This window comes from Mauremys reevesii, linkage group 11 (assembly GCF_016161935.1).
Source record: "Mauremys reevesii isolate NIE-2019 linkage group 11, ASM1616193v1, whole genome shotgun sequence".
In the NCBI taxonomy this organism is placed as follows: Eukaryota; Metazoa; Chordata; order Testudines; family Geoemydidae; genus Mauremys; species Mauremys reevesii.
The window spans coordinates 13,767,082-13,792,898 of NC_052633.1; the positions used below are offsets into that span (position 1 = coordinate 13,767,082).

The 25,817-nt window shown below is 43.4% G+C and overlaps 1 protein-coding gene across 11 annotated transcripts in view; it reads left to right on the forward strand.

Moving 5' to 3' along the window:
• Window positions 1–25,817, forward strand: part of ERBB4 (erb-b2 receptor tyrosine kinase 4) — a 1,095,893-nt gene that overhangs the window by 925,974 nt on the left and 144,102 nt on the right. For all 11 annotated transcript variants that reach the window (XM_039494132.1, XM_039494133.1, XM_039494137.1 and 8 more), the window contains one exon: window positions 24,219–24,404. In XM_039494132.1, coding sequence (XP_039350066.1) covers window positions 24,219–24,404 — 186 coding nt within the window. The remainder of the gene's footprint in view (window positions 1–24,218; window positions 24,405–25,817) is intronic.

Sequence of the window (25,817 nt, forward strand, 5' to 3'; positions counted from 1 at the left end):
ACTTGTCTGAGGTCACCCAGCAGTTCAGTATCAGAGCCAGGCGTAAGACCCTGATTCCCAGAGCAATGCTTTATTCACTGGACCACTGCCTCCAGAGCATATGTCATAACATTTGATACATTGCTCAGGAATAAGGGATGTCTCCTTATCCTTCTAGAAAGTTATAACAGTAGCATGTATCAAAAGCAGTCATGTTAGGCTCAGTCCCACTTCAAATTATGGTCCCTTAGGAGCCTGTTTCTCCCCCCATCCCCCAGTGGTCACAAAGAGAAAATTTAAAGATGAGTCTTCTTAGTTCTAACATCTAAAAACTCTGGCCCAGATTCCCAGCCATAGCTCTCTTGGAGTCCTAGAGTGACAAGGGACAGCAAGACAGCGAGAGCATTAGCTTACCATGACATCCTTCAATAGATGCTGCTATAACACAGGGGTCGCAATGACCACCTGTATCCCTGAGGACTTTCTATAACTAAGGATAATTATTTGTGGCAGCAGAGTCAATCTCATTCTTTAGAAGTAACCATCAATGCCCATTTTATTGTGATCTGTTGGCAGAGATTTTTTCCCCCTATATCTTTTGTAATAAACAGGAACCCAATCCTGCTCTCACTTGTAGCTTTTTAAAAAAATGTATTTATGTAAGAGAGTTAGGTCTTGCCTGCACTTAAAAGTTTTGCCACTTTCATCATGCCAGCCTAGTGCTTTGAGAGATACTGATAAAAACTGTATATCAGAACTAGGTATTATTATTAATTTTAGTGTCGATTCAGTTGTGCTGATATAAAAGTGCTTATGTCAGTTGATCTTATTCTGGTTTGGTGGAGCAAGATAAGCTATACTGATATAAAGCATCTTTATACCAGTATAACTTCATCTACACTGAGCTTTTTATTGGCATAACAATGTCGGCAAACTATCACACCGCAATAACATTATTATGCCTACAAAACTTTAAGTCAAAGCAATTATGTTGTCCTGGAAAAGCATTTTCACAGACATTCCCAATGGCTTGGTTAGTTAAAAGCACTTAGCCAACAATGTTCTGCAAGTATACAGTGTAACAGTGCCTCTTGTCAGGAATTATTAACATTGTGATATGCGTGCTTGTACCCTGCACTTAAAACTGATAAGTTTAGCATTGCTGTCTGAGAGTGCATGTAACAAGTAGAATCCATCATAAACTCCATTTTGATTCATGTACACAATGGTGTGTCTTAGGTCATCTAACCATTTGAGTGACATGAATGATGTACAGAAATATCCGGTATCCCATACAAGACCGAGAGATTAGCAGTAGGGCCCATTGGTTCTTGTTAAAACTTTTAATGTCGACAGAAAGTAAGTCAGAGAGTGCTTTATGAGCAGTTGAGATTCTGCTAAATGTTGCACTAAAAGAGAATAAGGCATGGCAATTTGGCAACTGGGCTGTCATTTCAGCAGCCTTGAACACCTGCTAATGGATCCATAATGCCTATAATGGCATAATGCAACATGTTAGCACGTGGCATAGACAACCCCCTCCTCCTATCAGGCAATACTGAGTGTCTTACCAAAATACATCCCTAACTTCGGATATTTTTTCAAAGATGCATAGCAGATAGTATTTTCCTTGTTTTCTTTACACATTCCTGGCACAGTTCTTTCCGTCTGTTTCTTCCACCTATCACCATAGTCACAAGTGTCTTCCAGTGCTGAATAAAGCAAAGGAAAATTCTATTAAGTGGCCCATACGCCTCCCTCCTCTCCAGGAGGCAGTGGGAATTAAATCTCTGTGTGAACTTTCAACTTCCTCTCCTTAGTGGAGGTAGCTGCTGATGTTGTGGGAAGACTAGGTTCAGGAGTTCTGCACTTAGTTGTGAAGGTAGTGAAGTGTGTGGTTCATTTCAGCTATTCACAGCCTACGATTACTTGCCTTAGTCACATGGCATTGCTTCTGCTCTCTGATTGGAAGACCACATTTCATCTGCACCACATCACCATTGGAATTGATGGAGCAACGTCTCTTGCAGCTGGTCTCTCTGAAAGCAGATGTTGGGGCAGGGTACCTGATGTATCCTGAAGGCCCAGGAGGCAACAGGAGGGAACCGAACTTCCCCCATTCTCCAAAAGCTGGCAGCAGTAAGAGAACATGAAGGTCCTGGGCATTGATATGTAGGAGGAGAGGACAGTTATTGAGGGGAGGCAGGGGAGGCCCCACAGCTGGCTGGGTCAGTAACGTTTAAACAGAAGTCTATAATTTCCATGCAGCTCAAACTCCCTCCCCCACCTCAAATTATTTGATGCCATCATGAATTCCTAACAAGCCATGTAGCTATTGGCTCAATCAGGTGGCTTTACATCAAGGCAAAGAGATAAGTAAAACTAGGGTTATTATAGGTTCCCAAGTTATGTTGCAATTAGAAAGCATAATGAACCTTCTGTGATGCTAAAAATATACTAGTTTGTCACAGTGAAACAGGCAATCAAGTGGGCCCTTGATCTCATCAACAATAAGCTCGGTGTTTCCAGGAGGAGTTCTCGTGAGCTATGATTTTATCCAGCGGGTTGATCCATTTACAAGTTTAATCTAACCTCTCTGAACTTAAGCGTTCCATTATCTGTTAGAAAATAATTAGAAGCTGCAAGCTGAAGTCTGCATACACAGAGATCCTTGGGAGTCCCCAAGCTCATTGAGATGAAGACAGTTTGACTGATGCTGGTCAGCCGATATTGGGCCAGAAGCTAATAATAGAAGGCAAATGCTGCTTAGCTACGTGAGAAAGTTAACTTGGGAAAAATTAAACTGAAGGGTTTGGGATTTATGATTAGAAATAAATGTTCCGTTCTCATTTGTTTCGTGGTAAGAGAACTGCAAAGGGAGTCAGTCTGTTTTATGACTTTATAATTAAGATCTAGGGAGCTTCTTGACTTCAGCCAGACTTATTGTTGTTCCCGGCGATCCCTAGGAATAGCCAGCCAGCAGTGACCAGGCGAGTGTTTGTTAAGTGATATGTGAAGATAGTAAATAAAATTGTCCAGTGATTTAGCAAGTGCCACATCTACCAAGTATGTGGCAAATACATTAAAGCTGCATTGAGGGGTGGCGTTGATTATAATGCAAGAGAAAAGATGAAGGTTTGTCCAGCCTAAAGAACTAAATTAATAAGGTTGCCAATCTGCTGCTTTAACTGCAGAATGAAAGAGAAGAGGTTTCTCTGAAAATGTAGGCATCTTTTATAGCAAAGGCAAACTGTTCTGTTTTGTAAGGCACATGCTGTGAATGCGCACTGTTCATTGCTGAACCGGTATTCGCTTTACATGTTTGAAGTGAATAGTCACCAGCCGAAATAGAGACGGTGAAATAAAGTGCCATTCAAAAGCCTACAGTGAGAGAAGCTCTCAGGCTTCAACTATGATTTCACGGAAGAGGATGGCGTGGCCTTTCTGGACAAATCACACCATTTTGTGTGCAGAGTGGCTAGATAAGTGTGTGAGAAGCACTTTAGAGATGCAGATAGAGCCTATCTTCTCATCACTGTTCCCAACTTTCTGTGTTTTCTAGTATTTGTGCTGGGTTGGGAAGCAGGTTTAAGAGTTTGGACTCTCAGCACTGTCCCTTGCCAACCATTCTATGGTCCTTATCCTTTAAGGAGCTCCATATGGGCAGCCCCATGTGCTCACAGGGAACCTCACTGACAAGGCTCATGGGTCCTCTCATATCAAGATCCTTGAAGGATCATAGCCTTAATTACTACATAGCTGGCAGTGGAAAGAAATAGTGTCTCCGTTGCATCCTTCTGAATCATGATTTGTTCCCAACACCATCCCTGATTCCTTGGCAAAGATTGCAGCACATTTCTAGATTCGCCTCAGGAAACTAGCTCATCTCCCCATTAAATGTTGAAAGCATCACCTCAGCCACTCTGCCAGTCCCTGCCCATCTGGAAAAGCATTGCAACATTACTGTAATTGGGTGTCCCACTTTGTAGTGCAATTTGCTGCCTGCACACGAAATGCAGCAGCATTGAATACTGAGCCCCGTTTTAAAGGGCAGCTTAATGAATAGATCAGGAGTTTCCATAACAGTTTGCCATTTTCCTTTGTCTTTCTCTTCCACTTTCTATACACGCATCTTTCTTTTAAACTGATTTTAGTGGTCCCCAAAAGAGTGCCTACTAATGAGAAGCAACACCACAGCAGTCTGCCCAGCATGACTAGGCTTCTGATAGCCTCCAAAGAGTGTTGTGTTCACCCCGTGATGCTAAGTTATTAGAAGGAAGAAAACTCCCCAAGCCATTGATTGCAGATCCCCTTTTGTGCGGTCCCCCTTGCCCTCCCACTTTACACATACGGTAAGTGTAACCGCTTTGAAGAGGAACCTGTTTGCCTGTCACTTCCAGGCACAGAAACTCGCTGTGACTGCAATTACAATTTCCAACTTATCCAGAGGTGCCAGAAATCAAGCTGTCCTTGAGAGCTATACACACGCCATGCACAAGCCCCCTAGAGTGGCAGCCACCGCGAAAGCTGGAAGTCTGATCCCTGCTGAAGGTTAACTGCTTTTAGACATTTAACAGGAACTGTTTCAAGGCCATGTTCCCTTTTATTTCTGCCTTCACTGGTAATTTCCTCTTTAAATATTTACTTACCCCAGTAATCTTTTCTTCCATAGTATTATTTTTGTAAGGTTCTTGGGGAAATAGCATGCCTATTTACAGACAGAGGATAACGTGTGAGCACAGACAGAGCAGGCTAGGCTGGTTGGATACAATCCTTTGGCATAACGTTCTAATGGAAAAACACAGCAAGAGAGAGTTTGCTTCCTACAGATGATAAAAGTTAGAAAAATACCAGAGGGGAAGTCCTGGCCCCATGAAATCAGTGGGCGTTTTGCTATTGACTTCAGTGGGGCCAGGATTTCACCCCAGAAGACTGACAGGGCTGCCATTGGTTTTGAAGGGAGAGGCGCACACATGGCTGTGTTTTAGGTATTCAGTCTCATGTTCCTTTCCTGCTCTCCTGGATGACTGTAAAGGCAGTCCGCCTTATTTATTTATTTATTTGTGTTACAGCAGTACCCAGAGCCCCTGACCAGGATCAAGGCCCCACTGTGCTAGGTGCTATCTAAACACACAGTAAGAGACAGTCTCTGCCCCCAAAGAGACCAAGGATGGTAGGGTGGAAAAGAAAAGTAAAGGTAACATTGTGTGAGCAGACACATCCCACACAAATTCGGGAGACATAAACTGACGCTGTTAAAACTTTTATTTTCCTAATTGGACTCCCGTCCTGGTGCTGAACATTTTTAATTATTATTATTTATTAGTATTATTATCTTATTTTTATTGTATTAATTATTTATATTACCATACACCTAGGAGCCCTAGTCGTGGATCAGGACCCCATTGTGCTAGGTACTGTACAAAAGGACCTTGACCCTTCTAGTTCTCAGCATTTTGCTGAAGACCGTTGCTATATATTAGAGATGGTCTGGATCCAGACAGTTCTGATCTAGATTCAAATTTTCCCAGGATTTCAGTGTCTTCCACCTGGATCTGAATTTTGAGGGGCATGACCTCATCAGCTTTAAGGTCTCTACTACACCTTCCTGTGAAGGAAGGAGGAAGGGTGCATGCTGGGACGGTCCTACTGCTAGATCAACCAAGTGGCAATCGATAGGTTGGTACGTCCACAAATACACAACAAGGCAGTCAGATCTTTACATCGCCCTTAGTCCAGAAGCAACACATGATAGGGAGTATTGGGATTTTGCATAAATTGTTCCTGACACCTTATAATGCAACTAAAATTACAGAAGTGAATTATGCCAAAAAATAGTAAAACAGGAGACGTAATTACCAAACAGTGTTTCACACATTCACTGTGAGCAAAAATTGACAAAGAACATCCAACTTTAAAGTCGACTTTGGCACCAAGAACTGGGCAATTAGTACCAACACATCACAATAAGTAACTGAAAGCCTATATTTAAGAACTTTCTATTATTTAGGAATTTTCTCTGCATGCATCCTGCTCACATTAGCAATACAAAATAGACGCAGTGATGTTTCAATTTCTAAAGGGTAATGTATATGCCAGATTGCTGCTTCATTGACAGTAAATGAAGGTCTTATGGGCTCTCTGTTAATAATACAAGGTATTATTTTCATCGACTTCAACATAATAACTTCCAAACAAGCCACTGTTGGTTCAAGGTTAACCGTCAGCCAATCAGGATTTGATGAAAGCTTGAAGAAGAAATGTCTTGATATTTAAGCCAACCAAGCAGGCTGTGAAAACTTATGTATGTGCCAGCTAAGCAATTTTTGAAGCGTGATTCTGTGTGACTGGACTGCCCCTTTGGCGCTGAGTTATTGCATTACAGGGTTTTCATGATAACAGATTGATAGGGCTGAATACTAGCACTGGACTATTCCTCACAAATCAGCAACAATGCAGAAAATACTCGAGGACGAAGAGTGCTGAAGGACCACTGCTATATTTGTCATTCTCGGTGTGGTATTGTAAAAGTGCCCCACATTTAAAAGGTGGTCAACATTAGATTAAGGAAGGACAAAGGGATTTTCATTGTGGTGCAAAAAAATCAAAGTTTGTAAGAAGTATGAATATGAGAGCCACACTATGTTATTTATAGGTTTCAGAGTAGCAGCCATGTTAGTCTGTATCAGCAAAAGGAACAGGAGTACTTGAGGCACCTTAGAGACTAACAAATTTATTTGAGCATAAGCTTTCGTGGGCTACAGCCCACTTCATCGGATGCATAGAATGGAACATACAGTAAGAAGATATTTATACATACAGAGAACATGAAAAGGTGGAAGTACCCATACCAACTGTAAGAGGCTAATTAATTAAGAGAAGCTATTATCAGCAAGGGAGAAAAAACTTTTGAAGTGATAATCAGGATGGGCCATAAATATCTTCTTACTGTATGTTCCATTCTATGCATCCGATGAAGTGGGCTATAACTATATAGCCATATATATACTGAGGGATAGCTCAGTGGTTTGAGCATTGGCCTGCTAAACCCAGGGTTGTGGTTCAATCCTTGAGGAGGCCACTTTGGAATCTGGGGCAAAAATTGGTCCTGCTAGTGAAGGCAGGGGGCTGGACTCGATGACCTTTCAGTTTGGAATACTTCTTCAGAGCATGGGAACTGATTTGTCTGCCCGCTGGTCAATGAGAGATGACCATTTTTCTTTGTCTAGTTGCTGATTCCTGGCAGTTCTGATCCATCAAAGATAACATTGATTGGCCTATAAAAATAAAAGAATTAACATCTGCTTATATAAATATTCACTCTATTGACTAACACTGATAAGCAAAAGATGTGGACTGTTGACTGTCAAAGTGTTTTATTGTAAGAAATAGGATTGGTAAATCCATTACATGCACGAGTTTCTGATAACTTTTGTAACGTTCTACTTATATCTTCATAGACATAACTGGAGTTAGTAGGGTATATTGCAGTGAAGATGAGATCATAATCTGTCTGACACTAATTGGTGTTTTCTTAAGCCTAAGCCAGCACCACTGAAGTAAATAGAAGTTGTACCATTGACTTTAGTGGGAGCAGGGCCAAACTGTAAAAAAGGGTTGCTGTTCGGTGTGTTTACATAGATTATTGTTGTTTGTATTATGTAGCATCTAGAGGCCCCAGCTAAGATCAGAACTCCATTGCGCTATACTGAAGAGTTTACAACCTAAACAGCCAAGACAGTTGGCGTTTGGCAGGAAGTGTTATCATCTTCATCCCCATATTAGAGAGAGAAAACTTCCATTGAATCCAGATCTCATAAGTCTCAGAGCAAATTCCTTTACCACGAAACAGTCTTTTTTCTCTGGATTGAACATGCACAGCTGTCTGTGAATCTAGACCACTAAATGATATTGGCAAGTTCCTAGCAGTGAGGCGGTTTGGAAACTAACTTCCTAAAACATTTTTGAGAGATACGTTTTCTAATATTCATGATAATATAAATCTGTATGAAATGGTAATAGTTCTAATCAGAAATAATTACAGGGAAAGGAACTAGTCTGCTATTAGTCTGGAATCAGTTATTATTTGTGGGAGAATTTATATTTTACAAATTGAACTGTTGATAATGATTTTGTTTTACCTAATATAAACCTAAAAGTTTGAAAAGGGAATGTTTTTAAGAGTTCTAGGTACTAAAATTCCTTGGACATACACTTCACGCACAAAATGACAGCTATACAAGGCTCCCCTTGAAACAAAGCTGATTTTTCTGGTCAAACAGGTATAGAAACCTGCATTCTAGAATAACTAACATGGATTTCTATCACACACAATGCTTGCTGCAAAAGCCTGGTATTTTAAATAAGTTGGAGCACAGTTGATATAACAGGCAAGCATATATAGCAACAGGGGAAATTAGGGGTTCTTATCTCTGCCTTATTTATAAGGTGATTGAAATTGGATCCTAAAGCATTCTGCTTTAATGCAGAAAACCAAGTTTTAATTGGATAGACAAACTTTTATTGCACAAATCAAAATTAACTAATGGCTAGATAGACCAGGGCCCAAGTGTTATCTTAGCTCTGAGCACCGTAAGCATGATCAAAATGTTTAAGAAAAAAGAGATAATTACTTAGATCACAGAGATGTGATACCAAATTGCTTCTGAAAAGCGTGGTATTAGTGGTCAATAGCATCTTCCAGGGTGTTCATTAATCAGTTCGCAAAGTTACATACTGTGATATGGAACAATATCGATGCACTGCCATGAAACATCTGAGCTGTAGTGAAACAACTGTTTATCTATTTGAAACCTGAGTCGTCAGCAAATGAGGCCTGTTTTAAATCAGCACCAGTTAAAGAAGCACACCATGCTTTGATATTGAGTGATATCAACACAAGTGCTAGGATGACCTTGTATTGCTGACACTTCTCATGGTCAGATTTGACCCTCCATTTCAGTTTAATAGGAGTTCCACATGTGTAGGCCAAAGGCAGAATTTAGCCCTTAGTAAATTTATATTCTGCAGCTGTTCCTCCTCAAGCCATTGTTTTGTAAGTGAAGCAGGATTGGACTAGGTAAGTGCTTGGATGGAGACATCTGGGGACAAAATAGGTTCTATAAGAATGGTGCTAGTGATACAGCTGGTCAGAAAACAGGAAAGAGAGGAGTACAGATGGCAGAAGGAGTGAGGCTGATATGAAAAGACTGAGCAAGTGGGTGGCTGGGAGGTTCTGGCTTCTTGTCTTGATGGTTCAATAAAACCAGTATTTGAACTGGTAAAAAAAAATTGAGGGCTTAAACTTTAGAACTTTTAAATTTCAGAAAAAATATTTCCATGATTTAAAGAAAAAAATTCCATTGAAAACCATTATTTGTTTACACTTAATCCTTCCACTGCAATGTTTGCAACACAAATATGACACTCTTGTGACAGTGCAGGAGGACCTGAAAATGAAATTGTCTAGAACCGAAAGTGAAACTGTGAAGCCTGTTTTGATTTCTCAGATGCAAGACATGAAGCAATGTGCTAAGGCAATAAGTATATTCACTCCCCCTGTCCCACCCCAATTTTTTTAGTTTTAATATTGATAATAACCTTAATTGTGGGGTTAAAAAAACAGAGCTTTTAAGTATCTGGTCATAAGGTCAAGCTTTCCTGTGGTGTGAGAAAATTACCTGAATGTGACTTTTTCAAAGTAACATCCCATTCAAAAGGACTGAGAACTTGACAAATGTTTTCCTTTGAGACACTGTCATCTCTCTTCTTACATTAAAAACAAAAACAAAAAAAGCAGTAACTCTCTGCTGCTGAAAAGTTTACAGCTAAAACTATGAAAATATTTATTAACTGGTCAATTCTGATTGGGTTTTGTCCTGTTGTTGTAATGATGAAGATTAATGTTTTTGGACAATGTACTTTTGAAAGTTTTTTGCTATTAGCACTAGGTAGTTCTCACCAATCAAAACCAAAAGCAATTGTCTTTGTCAATTTTTTTCTGGAAATAATGGTTTATTTCACAAGCTGAAAGAAAACCCTTTGTCCGTAAGTTTGTGAAATTGTCAGAACAGCCATGCATACAATTTTACATGGGAAAAAAAATCTGTACAATGTTTCACTTCCTTCACAAGATTTTGTCGTATCAAAGTGAAACCCAGAAACTTGCAGAGCGTAACAGTAGGTCAAATTTCCATCTTGCCACATCATTGCAGGGGCTGAAATTGAATGTAAAACTGCTTAACTTCAGTGTGTTAAATCTGGATTATTGTCCTAAGATTCAGAGGTCCCTAGCAGTACAACTCCCCATAGGGGCCATGATTTGTAACACCAGCCTTAGTTGTGTGGTCTGTGGGAATCAAACCATCAGCCTCTATGCTGTGTCTGGGCTGACAGACTTGGTCATGTGTTAGCATGGGTCTCGCTGTTAAAGTTTGATTCTAGTTAGTCTTTCACATAATTGTCTGAAAGTTGGGCTCAATGATCTGGAAAGCTGATGCATGTAAGCCACTGTAGCGTGACACTTTTAGGAGAAGGTCTAATTTAAGTAGTCCTGCTGTTGTGTAATGCAATCAATGGCAATTTGTAAACTCCCAGCTGGAACACTTAACTCACATTTGTGGTGAATTCGGTTCTACCTGTGATCGCTACCCTGATCTGAAAACAGCACAGGCACAGGTCAAAAGCATATCTTCATATATGGAAATATTTAAAATATTGACTCTGGCTGTTGCAGTGTGAAATAAGCTGGGCCCACAGGTTTGTGCGGTGGTTGACAAGGTAGTCAGAAATGCTGCTAAAGGTTAGCACAGCTGGAGTTTTGCTCATGCTGTCATCCAGTTGAAAATCCTCTAAACGTATTTTGCATTAAGGAGTCATGCTAGGGAAGTGATAAGTAAACAAGCAGAGGAGAACGGGCAATGAGAGTCTAGAACAAAATAAAAATATTGGTTTTTCCCCTCTCAAAGGGAATGAAATATCACAGGCTGCTGTATAGGATTCCCAACCTCACCCACCAAAATTACTGTACTTTCTTCTGTGGGACAGACCTGTCATTAAAACATGGTGCTGAGGATCTGAAGATCTAGGCTCCATTCCCAGTTCTGCCACAGACTTCCTGGATGACCTTGGGCAAATCTATTAACCTCTCTCTGGGCCAGATCCTTAAAATAGGTGAAATACCACATAGCTCATTTGAAATTGATGGAGTTACAATTTACACCAGCTGGGGACCTGGCCAAGGGGGTGTGTGTCTATGCTCAGATTACCTACATGTAAAATAGGAGTAATACTGAACTGTTACCAGTCAGCGGTCTGTAAGACAGTGGGGCCTACTCACTGGCCAGTGCATCAAATATAAATTTTCCAACAGCAGCAGAATTCCAGTCCCTTTCTTCAGGGATGGGTTTGTTTTTCAAAACAAGAACAGTCCAAAAACACCGGGTACTTTTATTCGCCTCTCCCACATTGGTGTTTAGTCTCTGCTCACAAAGCAGGTATTTGCCAGCCAGGCCTTCCAAATAGCTGGTGTGAAGAGTGTCCCTTCAGCACATTCCCTCAGACCCTGGATCTCCTGTGGGAAGCCTCCTTCTCCCTGCAAGTCTCTCCCTAACCGAGCTGTGTGCTGGCCTTTGATCTGAGGACTATCTGAGCTTCAGGCTACCACCTAAATCCCTGGCCTCAAACCCATCACCTGGGAGAGAGACGATTAGGCAGAGGCGGGGCTAAACCCGCCTCCCTTAAAGAGCTGTCACACTCCCTGACAGGCTATTATGAGGTTTTGATTGTTTATAAAGTGCTGCGAGCTCTCTCCAGGCAGGGGCAGCTCCAGGCCCCAGCACGCCAAGCGCGGGCTTGGGGCAGCATGCCGGGGGGGCGCTCTGCCGGTCGCCGGAAGGGCGGCAGGCGGCTCCGGTGGACCTCCCGCAGGCGTGCCTGCGGAGGGTCCGCTGGTCCCACAGCTTCGGTGGAGCATCCGCAGGCACGTCTGCGGGAGGTCCACCAGAGCCACGGGACCGGCGACCGGCAGAGCACCCCCCGCGGCGTGCCACCGTGCTTGGGGCGGCAAAATGGCTAGAGCCGCCCCTGTCTCCAGGGAAAGTATAACAGAAACGCAAAATGGTTGTAGTATGGTTTTCTGAGGACGACGTACAGTGTATAGTTCCATAGTTCAATGTTTCTAAAAGCTCTGGGATATTTATATATGGCACCAGTTCTGAATGTTATACTGCTGAAATCAAGTGAATGGAATTGTATTCTTCCAGTCTTTGCCTCTGGGTATTCTTTACAGTGTTCTACCTAGTAAAAGAGAGATACTTGCTTCTAGCTTTTCCTCTCATGAGCAAGCTTGGAAGCGGCAGCCAGTAAGTCCCTCAGCCCGCGCCTCTTCCTGCAGCTCCCATTGGCCCGGAGCAGTGATCCGCGGCCAGTGGAAGCCACAATCAGCCAGACCTGCGGACCGGGCAGATAAACATACCGGTCCAGCCTGCCAGGGGCTTTCCTTACACAAGCAGCGACCCCTGTTTGAGAAACCCTGTGTTATAGTTACCACTTGGACCAGATCCTGCGCTCGACTCAGGGCTAAATTGAAAATTGCCTCTCCCCTTGTGGGTTCCTGTACCAGCTGCTCCAAGAAGCAGTCATTTAAAGTATCGAGAAATTTCGTCCTGAAGTGACATGTACCCAGTCAACATGGGGATAATTGAAATCACCCACTATTATCGAGTTCTTTCTTTTGATAGCCTCTCTAATCTCCCTTGGCATTTCATCATCACTATCACTGTCCTGGTCAGGTGGTCGATAATAGATCCCTACTGTTATATTCTTATTAGAGCATGGAATTTCTATCCATAGAGATTCTATGGAACATGTGGATTCATTTAAGATTTTTACTTCATTTGATTCTATATTTTCTTTAAACATATAGTGCCCCTCCCGCCCCCACACACAACCTGTTCTGCCCTTCCGACATATTTTGTACCCCGGAATGATTGTATCCCATTGATTGTCCCCAGTACACCAGGTTTCTGTGATGCCTATTATATCAATATCCTCCTTTATCACGAGGCACTCTAGTTCACCCATCTTATTATTTAGACTTCTAGCACTTGTGTACAAGCACTTTAAAAACTTGTCACTGTTTATTTGTCATTGGTGCGGTGCCTCCTGCTGGTCGTCCTGGGAATTAGCTCGCCAGCCTCCGTAGCGCCCTCTGCAGTCCAGTGGCTCACCTTGCTTCTGGCCCCGGTGTCCCTCCCGGACCCTGATGCCCCTTCTGCCAGGGTTCTGCCCCCTGCAGTACCCCACAGTCTCTCTGGGTCTCCCCTTCCCAGGGAACCCCCAACCCCCTATCCCCACCTTGCCTCAGTATATGGCTACTGCCAATCACTGTCTAGCCCCCACTCACTGGGGCGGACTGAAATATACGCCATTCATCACTGGCAAAGGGGGGTTTGGACCTGCTGCCTTTGCCTACCCCAGGCTACCCCTCTGTAGCCCCAGTACCTGTTCTGGCCTTTTTCAAGGCCTGCAGCCTGGGGGTTCTCCAGGCAGGAGCTCCCCAGCTCTTCTGGCCTTTCCCCAGCCCTGCTCCACTCCAGGTACATTTGTCAGCTCCCAGGCAGCCAGGCCCTTCTCCCTCAAGAGCTAGAGGGAGAGTCCTCCCAGCTCCTGGCTTCCCTGGCCTTTATAAGACCAGCTATGGTCTGATTGGGGCATGGCCCCAGCTGTGGCTGTTTCCCCAATCAGCCAAGGCTTGCTGCTCTCCCTAGTAGCAGCCCTCACGCAGCCCCAGCCCTCTCCCAAGGCAGGAGCGGGTGACCACTGCCCTTTTCTGATGTGTCCAAGTCTTTTTTATGTGCCTGTTTCTCATCTGATCTGTCCCATAACTTCCATCCTCTCCTCCTGACTAGAACCCAGAGAATCTCTATCAATAGACTCTCCTCTAAGAGCAGCCTGTCTGATCCACGTGCTCCGCTGCTGCAATCGGCTTTCCCCCATCTCTTAGTTTAAAAACTGCTCTGCAACTTTTTTAAATGTTAAGTGCCATCAGTCTGGATCCACTTTGGTTTAGGTGGAGCCCATCCCTCCTGTATAGGCTCCCCCTATCCCAAAAGTTTCCCCAGTCCCTAATAAATGTAAACCCCTCCTCTCTACACCATCGTCTCATCCACGCATTGAGACTCTGAAGCTCTGCCTGCCTACCTGGCTATATTTATAGCTATAATATATACATACATATACACACAGACACATATATAGATATGTGGGTGTGTGCATATAGTTGTATATTTCTATGTACCACCTCTAAAAACCCATATGAAAAGAATTTGTAGGTTGCAAAGTCAAGTACTTAAAAGTTAGGAAAAGCCAGAGTTATGGTTGCCCCTTGTGCAGGTGCCTAATTACATGAACTCATACTATTTTCTCCACAGGTCCCCAGCCTAATTTATTGAATGGATATAAATGTAAACCCCTCCTCTCTACACCATGGATATTCAATATTGTCCCCAGCCTAATTTATTGAATGGATATAAATGTAAACCCCTCCTCTCTACACCATGGATATTCAATATTGTTTTTATCCTCCACAGTCAGTTTGTGGCTCCCATCTGTTTGCTGCACATATTCAAACCCTGCACTGCATGCAAAATTATGATTTTCCTTCTGGGCATTTCCATGGTGCTCTCACTGTAGTATCAGATGTTTCACAAACACTGACAAATGTATCTTCACAACATTTATTAGGTGGGGAACACAGAGATTAAGGGCAAAATTGTCAGAAAAGTCCACTAATTTAATCAACTTGGGTCATTTAGACCTTTAGATCCGCCACACAGATCTTTACCGCTTAGCTAATGTAGTAGCTGGTAACAGTAGTAGGAATCATAGGCCTCCCTGGCCAGTGGGTTTCACAGCTATTTGCTGACAGCAGAGCAATGTAGAGACTCAGAACTCCTGGTTTTGATTCCAGGTTTCGGAGGGCACCTGGCATTGGCCACCATCGGAAGACAGGATACTGGGCTAGATGGACCATTGGTCTGACCCGGTATGGCTGCTCTTATGTTCTTATATGTTCTCCAGTATTTAATAGAGCATTTTGCTCCTGTGACCGCAACTTCTCTCTGACTCCCCTCATCTCCTAATCACATTTCTATTTTGTCTCCTGCACCCCTTTGATCCTATCCATACCTCTTGTGACAAAGTTCTTCTTCTACCTTGGTGGGTCCTGTGCTTATTGGCGGATTTGCTCGCCTCAGAGATTCACCATGTGGGTCAGGAAACAGTCCAGAGACCTTCTCCTCTGGTAGAAGCCACAGTCCAGGTCAATTCTTCCTGTGTCTGATCAGGAGTTGGGAAGTTTGGGGGGAACCCGGGCCCGCCCTCTACTCCGGGTTCCAGCCCAGGGCCCTGTGGACTGCAGCTGTCTAGAGTGCCTTCTGGAACAGCTGTGCGACAGCTACATCTCCCTAGGCTACTTCCCCATGGCCTCCTCCCAACACCTTCTTTATCCTCACGTCAGGACCTTTCTTCTGGTGTCTGATAATGCTTGTACGTCTCAGTCTTCCAACAATATGTCTTCTCACTCCCAGATCCTAGTGCCTCTTGTTCCTAGCTCCTCGCATGCACACTACAAACTGAAGTGAGGTCCTTTTTAACTCAGGTGCACTGATTAGCCAGCCTGTCCTAATTTATTCTAGCAGTTTCTTCTTAATTGGCTCCAGGTGCCCTAATTAGCCTGCTTGCCTTAGTTGGTTCCAGCAAGTTCCTGCTTGTTCTGGAATTGCTCTGTTACCTTACTCAGGGAAAAGGCATCTACTTAACATGGGACTAATATATTTGCCTTCTAACACTCTCCTGTAGCTATCTGGCCTGACCCATCACACCCTACACCCTGTCCCTTCCCTCTCTGCCATTCCCTACCCTATGGCTCTTGCCACCCCATCTCCCCACCATTTCTCACCCTTCATTCAAATCAGGTGCTTACTCCTCCTCTTCCATGCTGATTGGGTGTGAGCACAGGGAACATTGAGAGTACAGGAGACAGTGGGTTTCTCTGCTTTCAGTATGTGGAGGCTCATAACTTGACCATGTTTGGGAGAATTTCCATGGGGATGGCTAAAGTCATGTCCCGGACACTCCAGCAACTCCCTGATCCAAACAATGATGGCAATAGAGCTTCTCAACAAACTGGTTGTAGGATTTTTTTTTAAATAACCAAAAGCAATGATTTTTTTCTCTAATTTCATTCTTGGAAAAAATTCAGCTTGAGGCATGGAAAATTTCATCCCAAACAGTTAGTTTGACAAAGTTAAAAGCAACTGAAAACAAGTTCTCATATTGGGAAGTATCAGGCAACCATCACCATCTATAATAAATGTGTTTTGTATGTGTGTATATCTATCTCCTTAAGATTTTTTGTGTAGTCTACGTATGGCGAAGTCAGCTGTAAGCTAAAGGTTTAGCGAGGCCTAAGAGGGCATATTAACTAGGAGGTTTTTGAGAACAAAATGTGTTGAAAATATATCAGTCTATAATTGGATTCTCCCCGAGGCAGATCAGACATGCACTCTAGGCATGGCTTCTTGCTCTAGCTATTACAGGTATCATAAAATTAATGGAAAAAGAGTATCCACTGTAGTATCTCTGCTGTCACACAGCACACATTTTTGGCTTTCAAAGAAATGCACAGCCCAGTAAAAAAAAAAAAACAGCTTTTTAAGTACCCTAAAATTATTTCCATAGCAGCAAGCTAGGAAAATTAGCTGGGAAACGGAACTCTAAAGAAGAATTGGGTTCCTTCATTTAAGTTGAAAAACAGTTGGAAGCAACAGGGCAAGGAAACAAGTTTTGTTGTTCGTTTTGTTGTTGTTTTTTTCCAGTTTGTAGGACATTGGCAGGAAAAACGTTGACTCCAAGAGCCACGTACTTCACTTGCTCAGAGAAGTAGAGCTTATCTAAGCACTCTGGGCTAAATTAAGCTTGTCCTTGTGAGAATGCGCTAGACTGGGGAGAGTGTTCCTCCTCCTTTGGTTCAGGAGGGCAGACATCATCTAACAAGCCCCACAGAAGGCATTTCTGTGTGGGTAAACAAAGGCCCCTCCACCCCATGCACTAGGAAGGCTGCATTTGGAGGAGCACTGGCTACCTCTTTGCAATGTGTGAAAACCCACTCAGTATTGATATCAGAGTTCAGGAGCTTACCTGCATCCAGGCACCAGTCATGCATGAGGTGCATCTCCTTATCCTATCCAACATGGGTCAGGCTCTTGGGAGTCATGGGGAAGTAATAAGTAATACATTGGACCCCTATTCTGTGGTTCTATAATTGGTTTATGGGTAAGAGTGATCAAACCTCTTGTTAGAGGGTGGCAGGATCTACAACCCCTTGTTGAGGTGCAGGGCTCTTCTGAGGACTTGCTGCATGGATAGGAATTAGAACCATGCATAAAGCAGCTTGAATACATTCTGTAGTCTCTTGGTGGCTGGTGAAGTTGTTAACTCCCACCTGTTTATAGAAGAGGTGGGCCTGACCCTGCAGTGAGAGGAAACTAAGGTCAGAAACCAGGTGGTGCCACAAGAAACCTTAGGAGCAGCTAGGCTGATATTCATGTTCAGTTGTCAATTATTATTTCACCAGGAAAGCCACCCCCCCGCCCAGAAAAGGGATAAGTTCAACGTTGCCTTATAACTTGTGTGTGCAGTTTTTACTCAGAGCAGAGGGGAATGCTTCCTGCTCACATCTTTGTTCTCCTCTTCCTTCATGAGGGAGATGGAACACAGTGGCCCTGTCTATGCTGGACTTGAGGCCAAGTTATATGGTTGAGGTTAAAACCGATTTTGAGCTTGGCTTGTCTGCCCCATGTGGCTAGGTCCAGAAACCATTTTAGCTAGAATTTGGGAGTTAGGTGTCCAACTCCTATTGAACCTCAATGTCGTTAGAGTGCCTAAATCCCATAGGCATCTTTAAAATATCACCCTTAGTCCTCAGTTTGGCTACATGCCCACCTAGCACAGACATATTTTTACTCACCAGCAGTATCTACACAACCGTCCTCCTCATTGGGTATGTCGTCATCTTACTAAATGGCCTTAACATTGGGATCAGTGTTGAACATTAATATAACATTGACATTAGTTTTCAATTTAGGCTGTGTACATAAATCAGAGTTGAGTTTAATATATCTGGCGACAATAATTAAATTCATTAAAAAAAAAAAGAGGAGAGAAGCTACGAATGAGCAACATGACAGATGATTTCTTTATATGAAACACCCTACGTGAACATCAGAATACTAAATGAAAAACAGAATGCTTAATTCAAGCCGCTTGACATTCTCCCTGGGATGAGGCTGATGCAGTACAACAACATTGCTCCCAGCTACCTGAGCAAGTAGCCATTTACTGAAGGGAGGTCTTTCTTCACCCACTTTCACCGAACCATAGATTTGGCTGGCTAGGTCAGTCCCTCTTCTGGTGGACTAAGAGCCCCAGATGAGACTTCTTATCACTGCAAATGGTCTGTTGTTTTTGTCTAATAGTGAATTAGAGTCTGATGGACTATAACACCCCAATAGGCCTGTCGTTCCTGAAATTCTGATACAAGCAATGACATTATTGAGATTGCAACACTTTGTGACTGATCAAATGTTTTATCCTCTTCTTTCCCAGCTTTTTCTTTAAGTTGGAAGGACATGTTTTTTCTTAGCGGGAGAGAGAACAGTTATATCTTGTGGTTAGATTGGGATTCTGGTGATCTGCCTCCAAAATGCCAACTCTGCTGTAGACTCCCTGTGTGGCCATCAGCAATTATTGCGGCTCTCTGTCCGTCAGTTGCCCATCTGTAAAATGCGGAGGATGGGTAAAATTTTCAAAACCACCTCAGTGACTCAGGATCCTACGTCTTACTGAATGTCAATGGGATCTAGCGCCCAGATGTTCAAAGGTTATTTAGACAACTACTGAGATTTTCTAGTGGCATTTTGAAAATCCCCCTGGTAGGAGTTAGGTGTCTAACCTGGTTAGGTGCTTCTGAAAATCCCTTAGGTATCTATCTGCATTTAGGTGCATTTAGGTACCTAAATACCTTTGAAAATTGAAAATCTGGCCCTCTGCCCTGTTGTGTTAATTTAGATTAAATAGATGGGTCCAAAGAGTTAAAGGTGCTGACGTAGCCCCGTCACTGTCCAACATCAAACGGTTTTAAGTAAGGTTCGGGGTTTGGTGTACAGAGACCTCAGCCTGCTTAGTGTCATGGCAAATGCACCATTGAAAATCCTTTTAACCCTGTATTAAAGATACCAAAAAGAAGAAAAAAATAATTACAGCATTTGAAATGTAAAGTACTAAATAAAGCAGTGGTTCTCATCCAGTGGTCCAGAGCCCCCTAGTGGGCCACAGGCAGGTATCGGGGGGTCGACCAAGCATAGCTGGTGTTAGACTCGCTAGAGCCCAGAGCAGACAGCCGAAGCCCAGCCGCCCAGGACTGCAGCATGGGGCACCAAGCCCCAACACCCAGGGCTGAAGCTAAAGACTGAGCAACTTTGCTTCATGGTGTGGGGTCCTGGACAATTTCCCTGCTTCCCACCCCTTAATGCTGGCCCTGGCTTTTATATGGAGCTGTTGTGGCACAGATGGGCCATGGAGTTTTTATAGCATGTTGCCAGGAGCCTCAGAAAGAAAAAGGTTGAGAACCCCTGAAATAAAGAGGTGAGATTATTGGACCAACTTCTGTTGGTGAGAGAGACAAGCTTTTGAGCTACACAGAGCTCTTCTTCAGGTCTAACTCTGTGTATCTCAAAGTCTTGTCTTTCTCACCAACAGAAGTTGGTCCAATGAAAGATATTACCTCACCCACTTTGTGTCTCTAATATCCTGGGACCAGCACAGCTACAATACTGCAAGTATTAAATAAGCCTGTCATTTTAACATCCTGTTCCCTTTTCCTTTGCTGGAGAGAGTATTTTTGGAAGGGAAAAAATACCCCTTGTTTGACTGTCTTTTAGATGGTAATAACTGTCCTTTTGGGGAAAAGAGAGAGGATGCTAGTTGAGATGGGTTGGAGCTGTATTGCTGTTGTTGTTAACGTCCAATCCCATTTTCTAGAAAACAAGACAAACACATACAGGAAGGGAGAGAAAAGAACAGCAAAGCAAATAAAAATGCAGCTTCTTCCTCTGAAGTTGACTTTCACTTGCAACCTCATGGGTGGAAAACACAGGCCTAGCACATGGTCTTACCAGCCACTGCGAGAACTGGCAAACTTGTACCAGCATTAGGTTGTTCAGGGCATTGCTCTTAGTTGCCTCTCTGGTCATAGGCTGACATCAGTATAACAACATATGCAGTCTTGGCCAGCTGACCCAGACTCTTATTAAACAGAAGGCAAAAGGAGAGAGAGGGGGAAGAAAATATGGAAGGTGAGGAAGGAAAAGGACACAGAGGGGTGGGGGAAGCCAAAATCTCATTATCTCAGGTGGTGTTGAAGAATTTAGTCAGCACCAGTGAAGGTAGTGGTTTCATCTGTCTGGCCCAATTTGGTGAAGACATGCCTCAGGATTAGTGTGTAGGAGGTCCAGGCTCCTAGGAGATGTTGAGGGTGTTGGTGTTGGTCCTGCTTTGAGCAGGGGGTTGGACTAGATGACCTCCTGAGGTCTCTTCCAACCCTGATATTCTATGATTCTATGAGGGTAGCTGCCATGATGATAAAACTTGCTGCAGCAGTTGCTGGCAGACAGTTCCTTTTTCAGCTAATTTTCCCCAAAGCCTTTTCCTGTTAAGAACCCCAAAAGGGAGTGATGGGCAGAATATCCCACCCTCTTATTATTTTGACCACCAAGCGGCCTAATTCCCAACATATCAATTTTGTTTCATTGACTTTTGATCTTGTTTACCAGGCATAATCCTCAGACAGTCCTTGAGCTGTATCAGTAAAACCCTTTCTGTTTAAAATAATTCAGTTTTTCTGTCTCCTGACATCTTCTCTTAAACAATTTTCTATACCAGGTTACTGTGACAATTTCACTCACTTTTTACAGCTGAGGTTACAGGTAGGATAAATATGTAAGCCCAAATATTACTACAGCCCTGATGTGCCCAAATGGCTTTTGAAAATGGGACTTAGGCTCCCAAGTCAATAGGGTGGTTTTGAAAATCATAATACCTCCTTCTTGTTGTTGTTTGTCTGTCTTGTCTATTTAGATTATAAACTGTTCCAGTTAGAGTCTATGTGTGTGTACAGTACCTGACACATTGGGGTCCTGATCTCAGCTGGGTCATGTAGATGTTAATGTAAAACAAATAGCACTAATTTTACCAACGAAGAAATTTGTGGGAAGTCAGGATTCATGCAAAATTAATATTCCTTGTAGATGAATGGTCTAGAGCTGTAGTGAAGGTGTTGCTGCTCTCTGCTACATTGGAAGCCTTAATCTAATACAGAGCAGTCCTTAAGAGTTTATAAAAATACCACTTTTTTCCAGAACCTCTGTCCAAAACTCATGAGGAAACATGAACTTCCTAATAATACCAGGATGTGACAAATGGCAGTGCTTACTTTTATTATTGTACAGAAACGTCTTCCCTTTAGACTCAAATAGAGTTACAAATGGTATGTGGCTAGAGACTAATGGGAGAGAGGGTTCAAAGCTTTTTTGTCCATGCCCTCCTAGTCCATGGTGGGCCAAATAAGAAAAAAAATGGCTATGTTCCAATCTGTTCTCAATAGAAAGAAAAATGCTCCCACTTCAAAAGTGCAAGAGAAACACATGCTACGTTACCCAAAGCCAGGGATGTGTGGGGGGAGATTTCCCCCTGGTGCAACTCCAGGAGAAAATATACGGGGTAATAAAGAAAAAGAAAGGCAAAGTAATTTTGTTTCTCGAAAATGGATAATGCACCTGTCAACATGTATTTAGTCTGGCGGCCTTCAGTGACATTTTCTAGTGACGGCAGAAGAGAGGCTAAAATTGCATCTAGGAGACCCTATATGGAATTGGGCAACAGAGCTCTGTATTAATTTTAACATGGAGCAAATTGCTTAAGCCAAACTCCCCCCATCTCATTTGTTGCATTAGGATCTCCCTCACACCCCTCCTCCAAAACGCCCCACTGACTAGTTCGGTGTTGGGTTGTATTTTTTTTTTCCTCACACACATTTCAAAAGAAAAAGGAGAAAAATCTGAGGCCATCTGCTATCTTCTTTATGGGAAAAAAATAAAACCTACAATTAGTGTCTTGTTCATCTTTTCTTTTTCGAAAAAAGAGAACTATTATGCAAATACTCCACAATTTGGTTTCAAATACTCTTTGTACTGTGATGAACAATTTTCTTTAATACAAACCCAACCTCCTTGCCAAGACTTTTTTTTTTAATATGGGCGGGGGGGAAACTTTTATGAGACTTTTCTTCATTGTTGTGTTCTTCTGATGCTAAGGTTTTGTCATCCTCTCTTTGTGTGGTATTATTATTGCCGTTATTCTTTAAGTTGTCGGTTATACATTGGGTAGCTTTTTGGGGGGAGAAAACCAAAAGAGCTTCACAAAACCCCATTTCCATTTCGCTTTTCAGTGTTCCTTTGCCTCAGTGATATGATTGCCACGGAAAGGCAGAGCTCAGTAAATCAAAGAGGCTTTTCCCCTTGCCTCTTCCAAAAGCTGCCTGCCTGGTGGTGGCAGCTTTGCTGTAAGTGAAGATTTGTAGCTGAATTATAGCTGCAGACTTGGGTGTCTGATCCTGAAGGACTTGCAGTCGCTGGGAGATTCCGGAGTAAGGACTGAGCGTATAGAGCCAAGTCGTGCAGCCCTTACTAGCAGCATTATTACAGTAGCATTTAAAGGCCTCAGCTCAGACCGGGGCCCCCGCTGTGCTATGCAGACAGGTAGCAAGAGACCAGTCCTGTCCCAAAGAGTTTCCTGGTCTAGAGAAGACAAAGGATGGGAGAAAGGAAGGGTTATTATCCCCGGTTTATGGCTGGGGATCTGAGAAATTAAGCAATTGGCCCAAGGTCATACGGGAAGGCTGTGGTAAAGCTAGGAATTGAACCCAGGAGTAAGATTTTTCAAGAGTCTAAGTGCCTTAGGAACACAAGTCCCAATGAATTTTGATGAGATTTGTGAGCCTAATTCACTTAGGCACATTTAAAAATCCTGTACCAGATCTTCTCTGTCCCAGTCCAAGGCATGAAACAAAAAAGCAACTTTGAATTAGGGAAAATTCCCATTACTATCAGTTGGCTCCATTATAGGCTGGCTCCTGCAGTGTGCTGACAGTGTGTTTGTCCATCATCCTACAAGGCCCTTCACCAGAGGCTTAGCTTTCACTGTGTGCTTTTAGTACTTGGCTGGGTCTGGGTCGGAATGGTCAACATCGTGTAGGATCGAGCCCCAGGAAGAGGTCGTCAAACTGTGGGATGTGCTCCCTAGGAGGGTATGGAGGCACGTTCGGGGGGCACAGTGGGCCTTGGCTAGCCCCCATGGGGGGCAGGGAGGGAGCACCACCCAACCCCGCCACAAACCCAGCTGTGCTCTGGCTTGGCCATGGCCCTGGGGTCCAGCTGCTGGCCCCCACTCTGGCCCGGCTGTGGACCCGGCCCCAGCCTCAGCCCCTGGCCATGGCTCTGTTCTCAGCCCCACCCCCAGCCTCGGCCCCCTTACCCCTGTCTGGGGTCTTCTCCACCCCCGCTCCCGACCCTCGAGCCATGGCCCCACTGCAGGCCCTGGCTCCAGGGGCTGTGGGTGATGCAGACAGGGGGAAGGGGGCGTGACCCTCAAAAGTTTGGGGACCGTTGCTATAATGGTTGCTTAATGCCAAGCGGCCTGCTCCACGGTTTGGGAGAGACGCAAGGAAATAGGTATTAATAGCTACGTCTCTTAAGGAGAAAGAGATTTCATGCTATGAATATGATCAGCTACACCACTGTTACCTCCTCAGGGGGCTGTCTCAGCAAGAGGTGGTGTAGGGCAGGGCAGATTTCCCCTAAGAACTGTCAGTGGAGCTATGCGGCTTTTCAGCAGCTAATGACCAGGCCCATTGTTTAGCCTGGTGTAAAATAAATTACATCAATTTGGACCTTGCTGAAGAGGAGCTTGTGCTATCTCATCACAACAGGAAGATAGTGTGAACCTATATTGTACTTCAGGGGACACCAAATCCCTTTTGATAGTGTGTGGGGAGCCGTAAAGCTGCAGTGAATGGAACCTTTGAATGCAATGATGGATTTGGGATGTTTTTGTTGTTACAGGAAGCGCTTATCATGGCAAGCATGGATCATCCACACCTGGTGCGATTACTGGGCGTCTGCTTGAGCCCTACCATTCAGCTCGTCACTCAGCTGATGCCCCATGGCTGCTTGTTGGACTATGTTCACGAACACAAGGATAACATTGGCTCGCAGCTCCTGCTGAACTGGTGTGTCCAGATAGCCAAGGTAAGGTCCTCCCATTTTTTGGATGTTTCCAGGACTAAACAAATGAACACTGTCATTTCTGAAAGTCAGTAGTATCCATTCCTATGCAGAAAACAAGAGAGGAAAGTCTATTCTTCCAAGGCAGTTTGGTGATCTTTTTAATTACCTCCGTGCAATAATACAATACATACTGGTGAGGTAACAGTCTGACTCAGCCCCATACACAAAGCATTTTTTACTGTGGGGTTTTGGGAGATTTGAAGAGGAAAGGCCTCCTCTTCCCTAGATCCGAGTCCTGGCACAGAATGATTATGCAACCTCTTCTGCTGCTGCTTCAGTAAGTAAGAATGACGCCTTCAAAGTTCAGATGTATACTTGATTGCTCAAAGAGCGACAACTGAGAGGTACTAACAGTAGACCATAAATCCAGCCTTAATATACTCCTTACACAGTAGTGTGTTGTTCATTTGTTGCAACAAATAAGTTGGTGTTTAATGGCATGCTTAGGAACCACTTTTTTAGGTATCAGGTCATGATGAATGAAAAGATTTGGAAATATTAAGGGACTACAATTTGCATCCATTGTACACTACCAGGGTGGTATCTCTCTTACACATATGGCAACCAGAGGGGTATGAAGGGACTTTAGTGTGTGTGTGTGACTGACTCTGAATCAGGTGCTAACTACTTGTACAATTATTTAAAAGTAACTTTTCCACAACAGAACAGAAAATGTTAGTAACTCCCATGTGAGTGCATGTTACAGATCATCCTTGGTGCCCAATCTGCAGAGGATAGGAGTCTGCTATAGCAGCTGTTAACAAATCCTGGCTCTTAGCTCAAGTTGTAGCAGATTTAGCACTGCGGGGCCTACATTCAATCCCCAATGTGTCACATCAGGGGGAAGTCATCACAAAAATATTGTTGTGGAGTTTGTTTGCTTTTTGTTTTAACAAGTGAATATTATGCTTATGAAAGTGAAGCACCAATAGAGTTGTCCAATGCAAGATCCAGCCCTGCATTTGTGTGCCAGAAGGGAAAGCTATCTGAGGGTTCAAACAGGCCCTTCTTTGCCCTCCAGCCTGTATCGCTATGTGGGGCAGAACACAAAGGCAGTCCTCTTGCCCTCTTCAAGGATTGCTCATTTTTCCAGATTCCATCCTTTTTCATTGGCATTTTCAGGTACCTTGACAATGGGTGAAATTGCCTTAATGCTGGATATGGGAGGATAATCCAAAGAGATACCATGTAATTAATATTTAATAAATGTTTTCATGTTGCATCAAAGCTGTAGATGGGGCAGGGAGGAAGACAAATAGGCAAAAATATGTAGAGGTATATTTAGATATGGCAGCATCCATGATGCTAATGCAGCAGAAGATGTACAGCAGGCTGGGCCGATAACTGGGTAGGTGCCCATCTCTGGGTATTTGA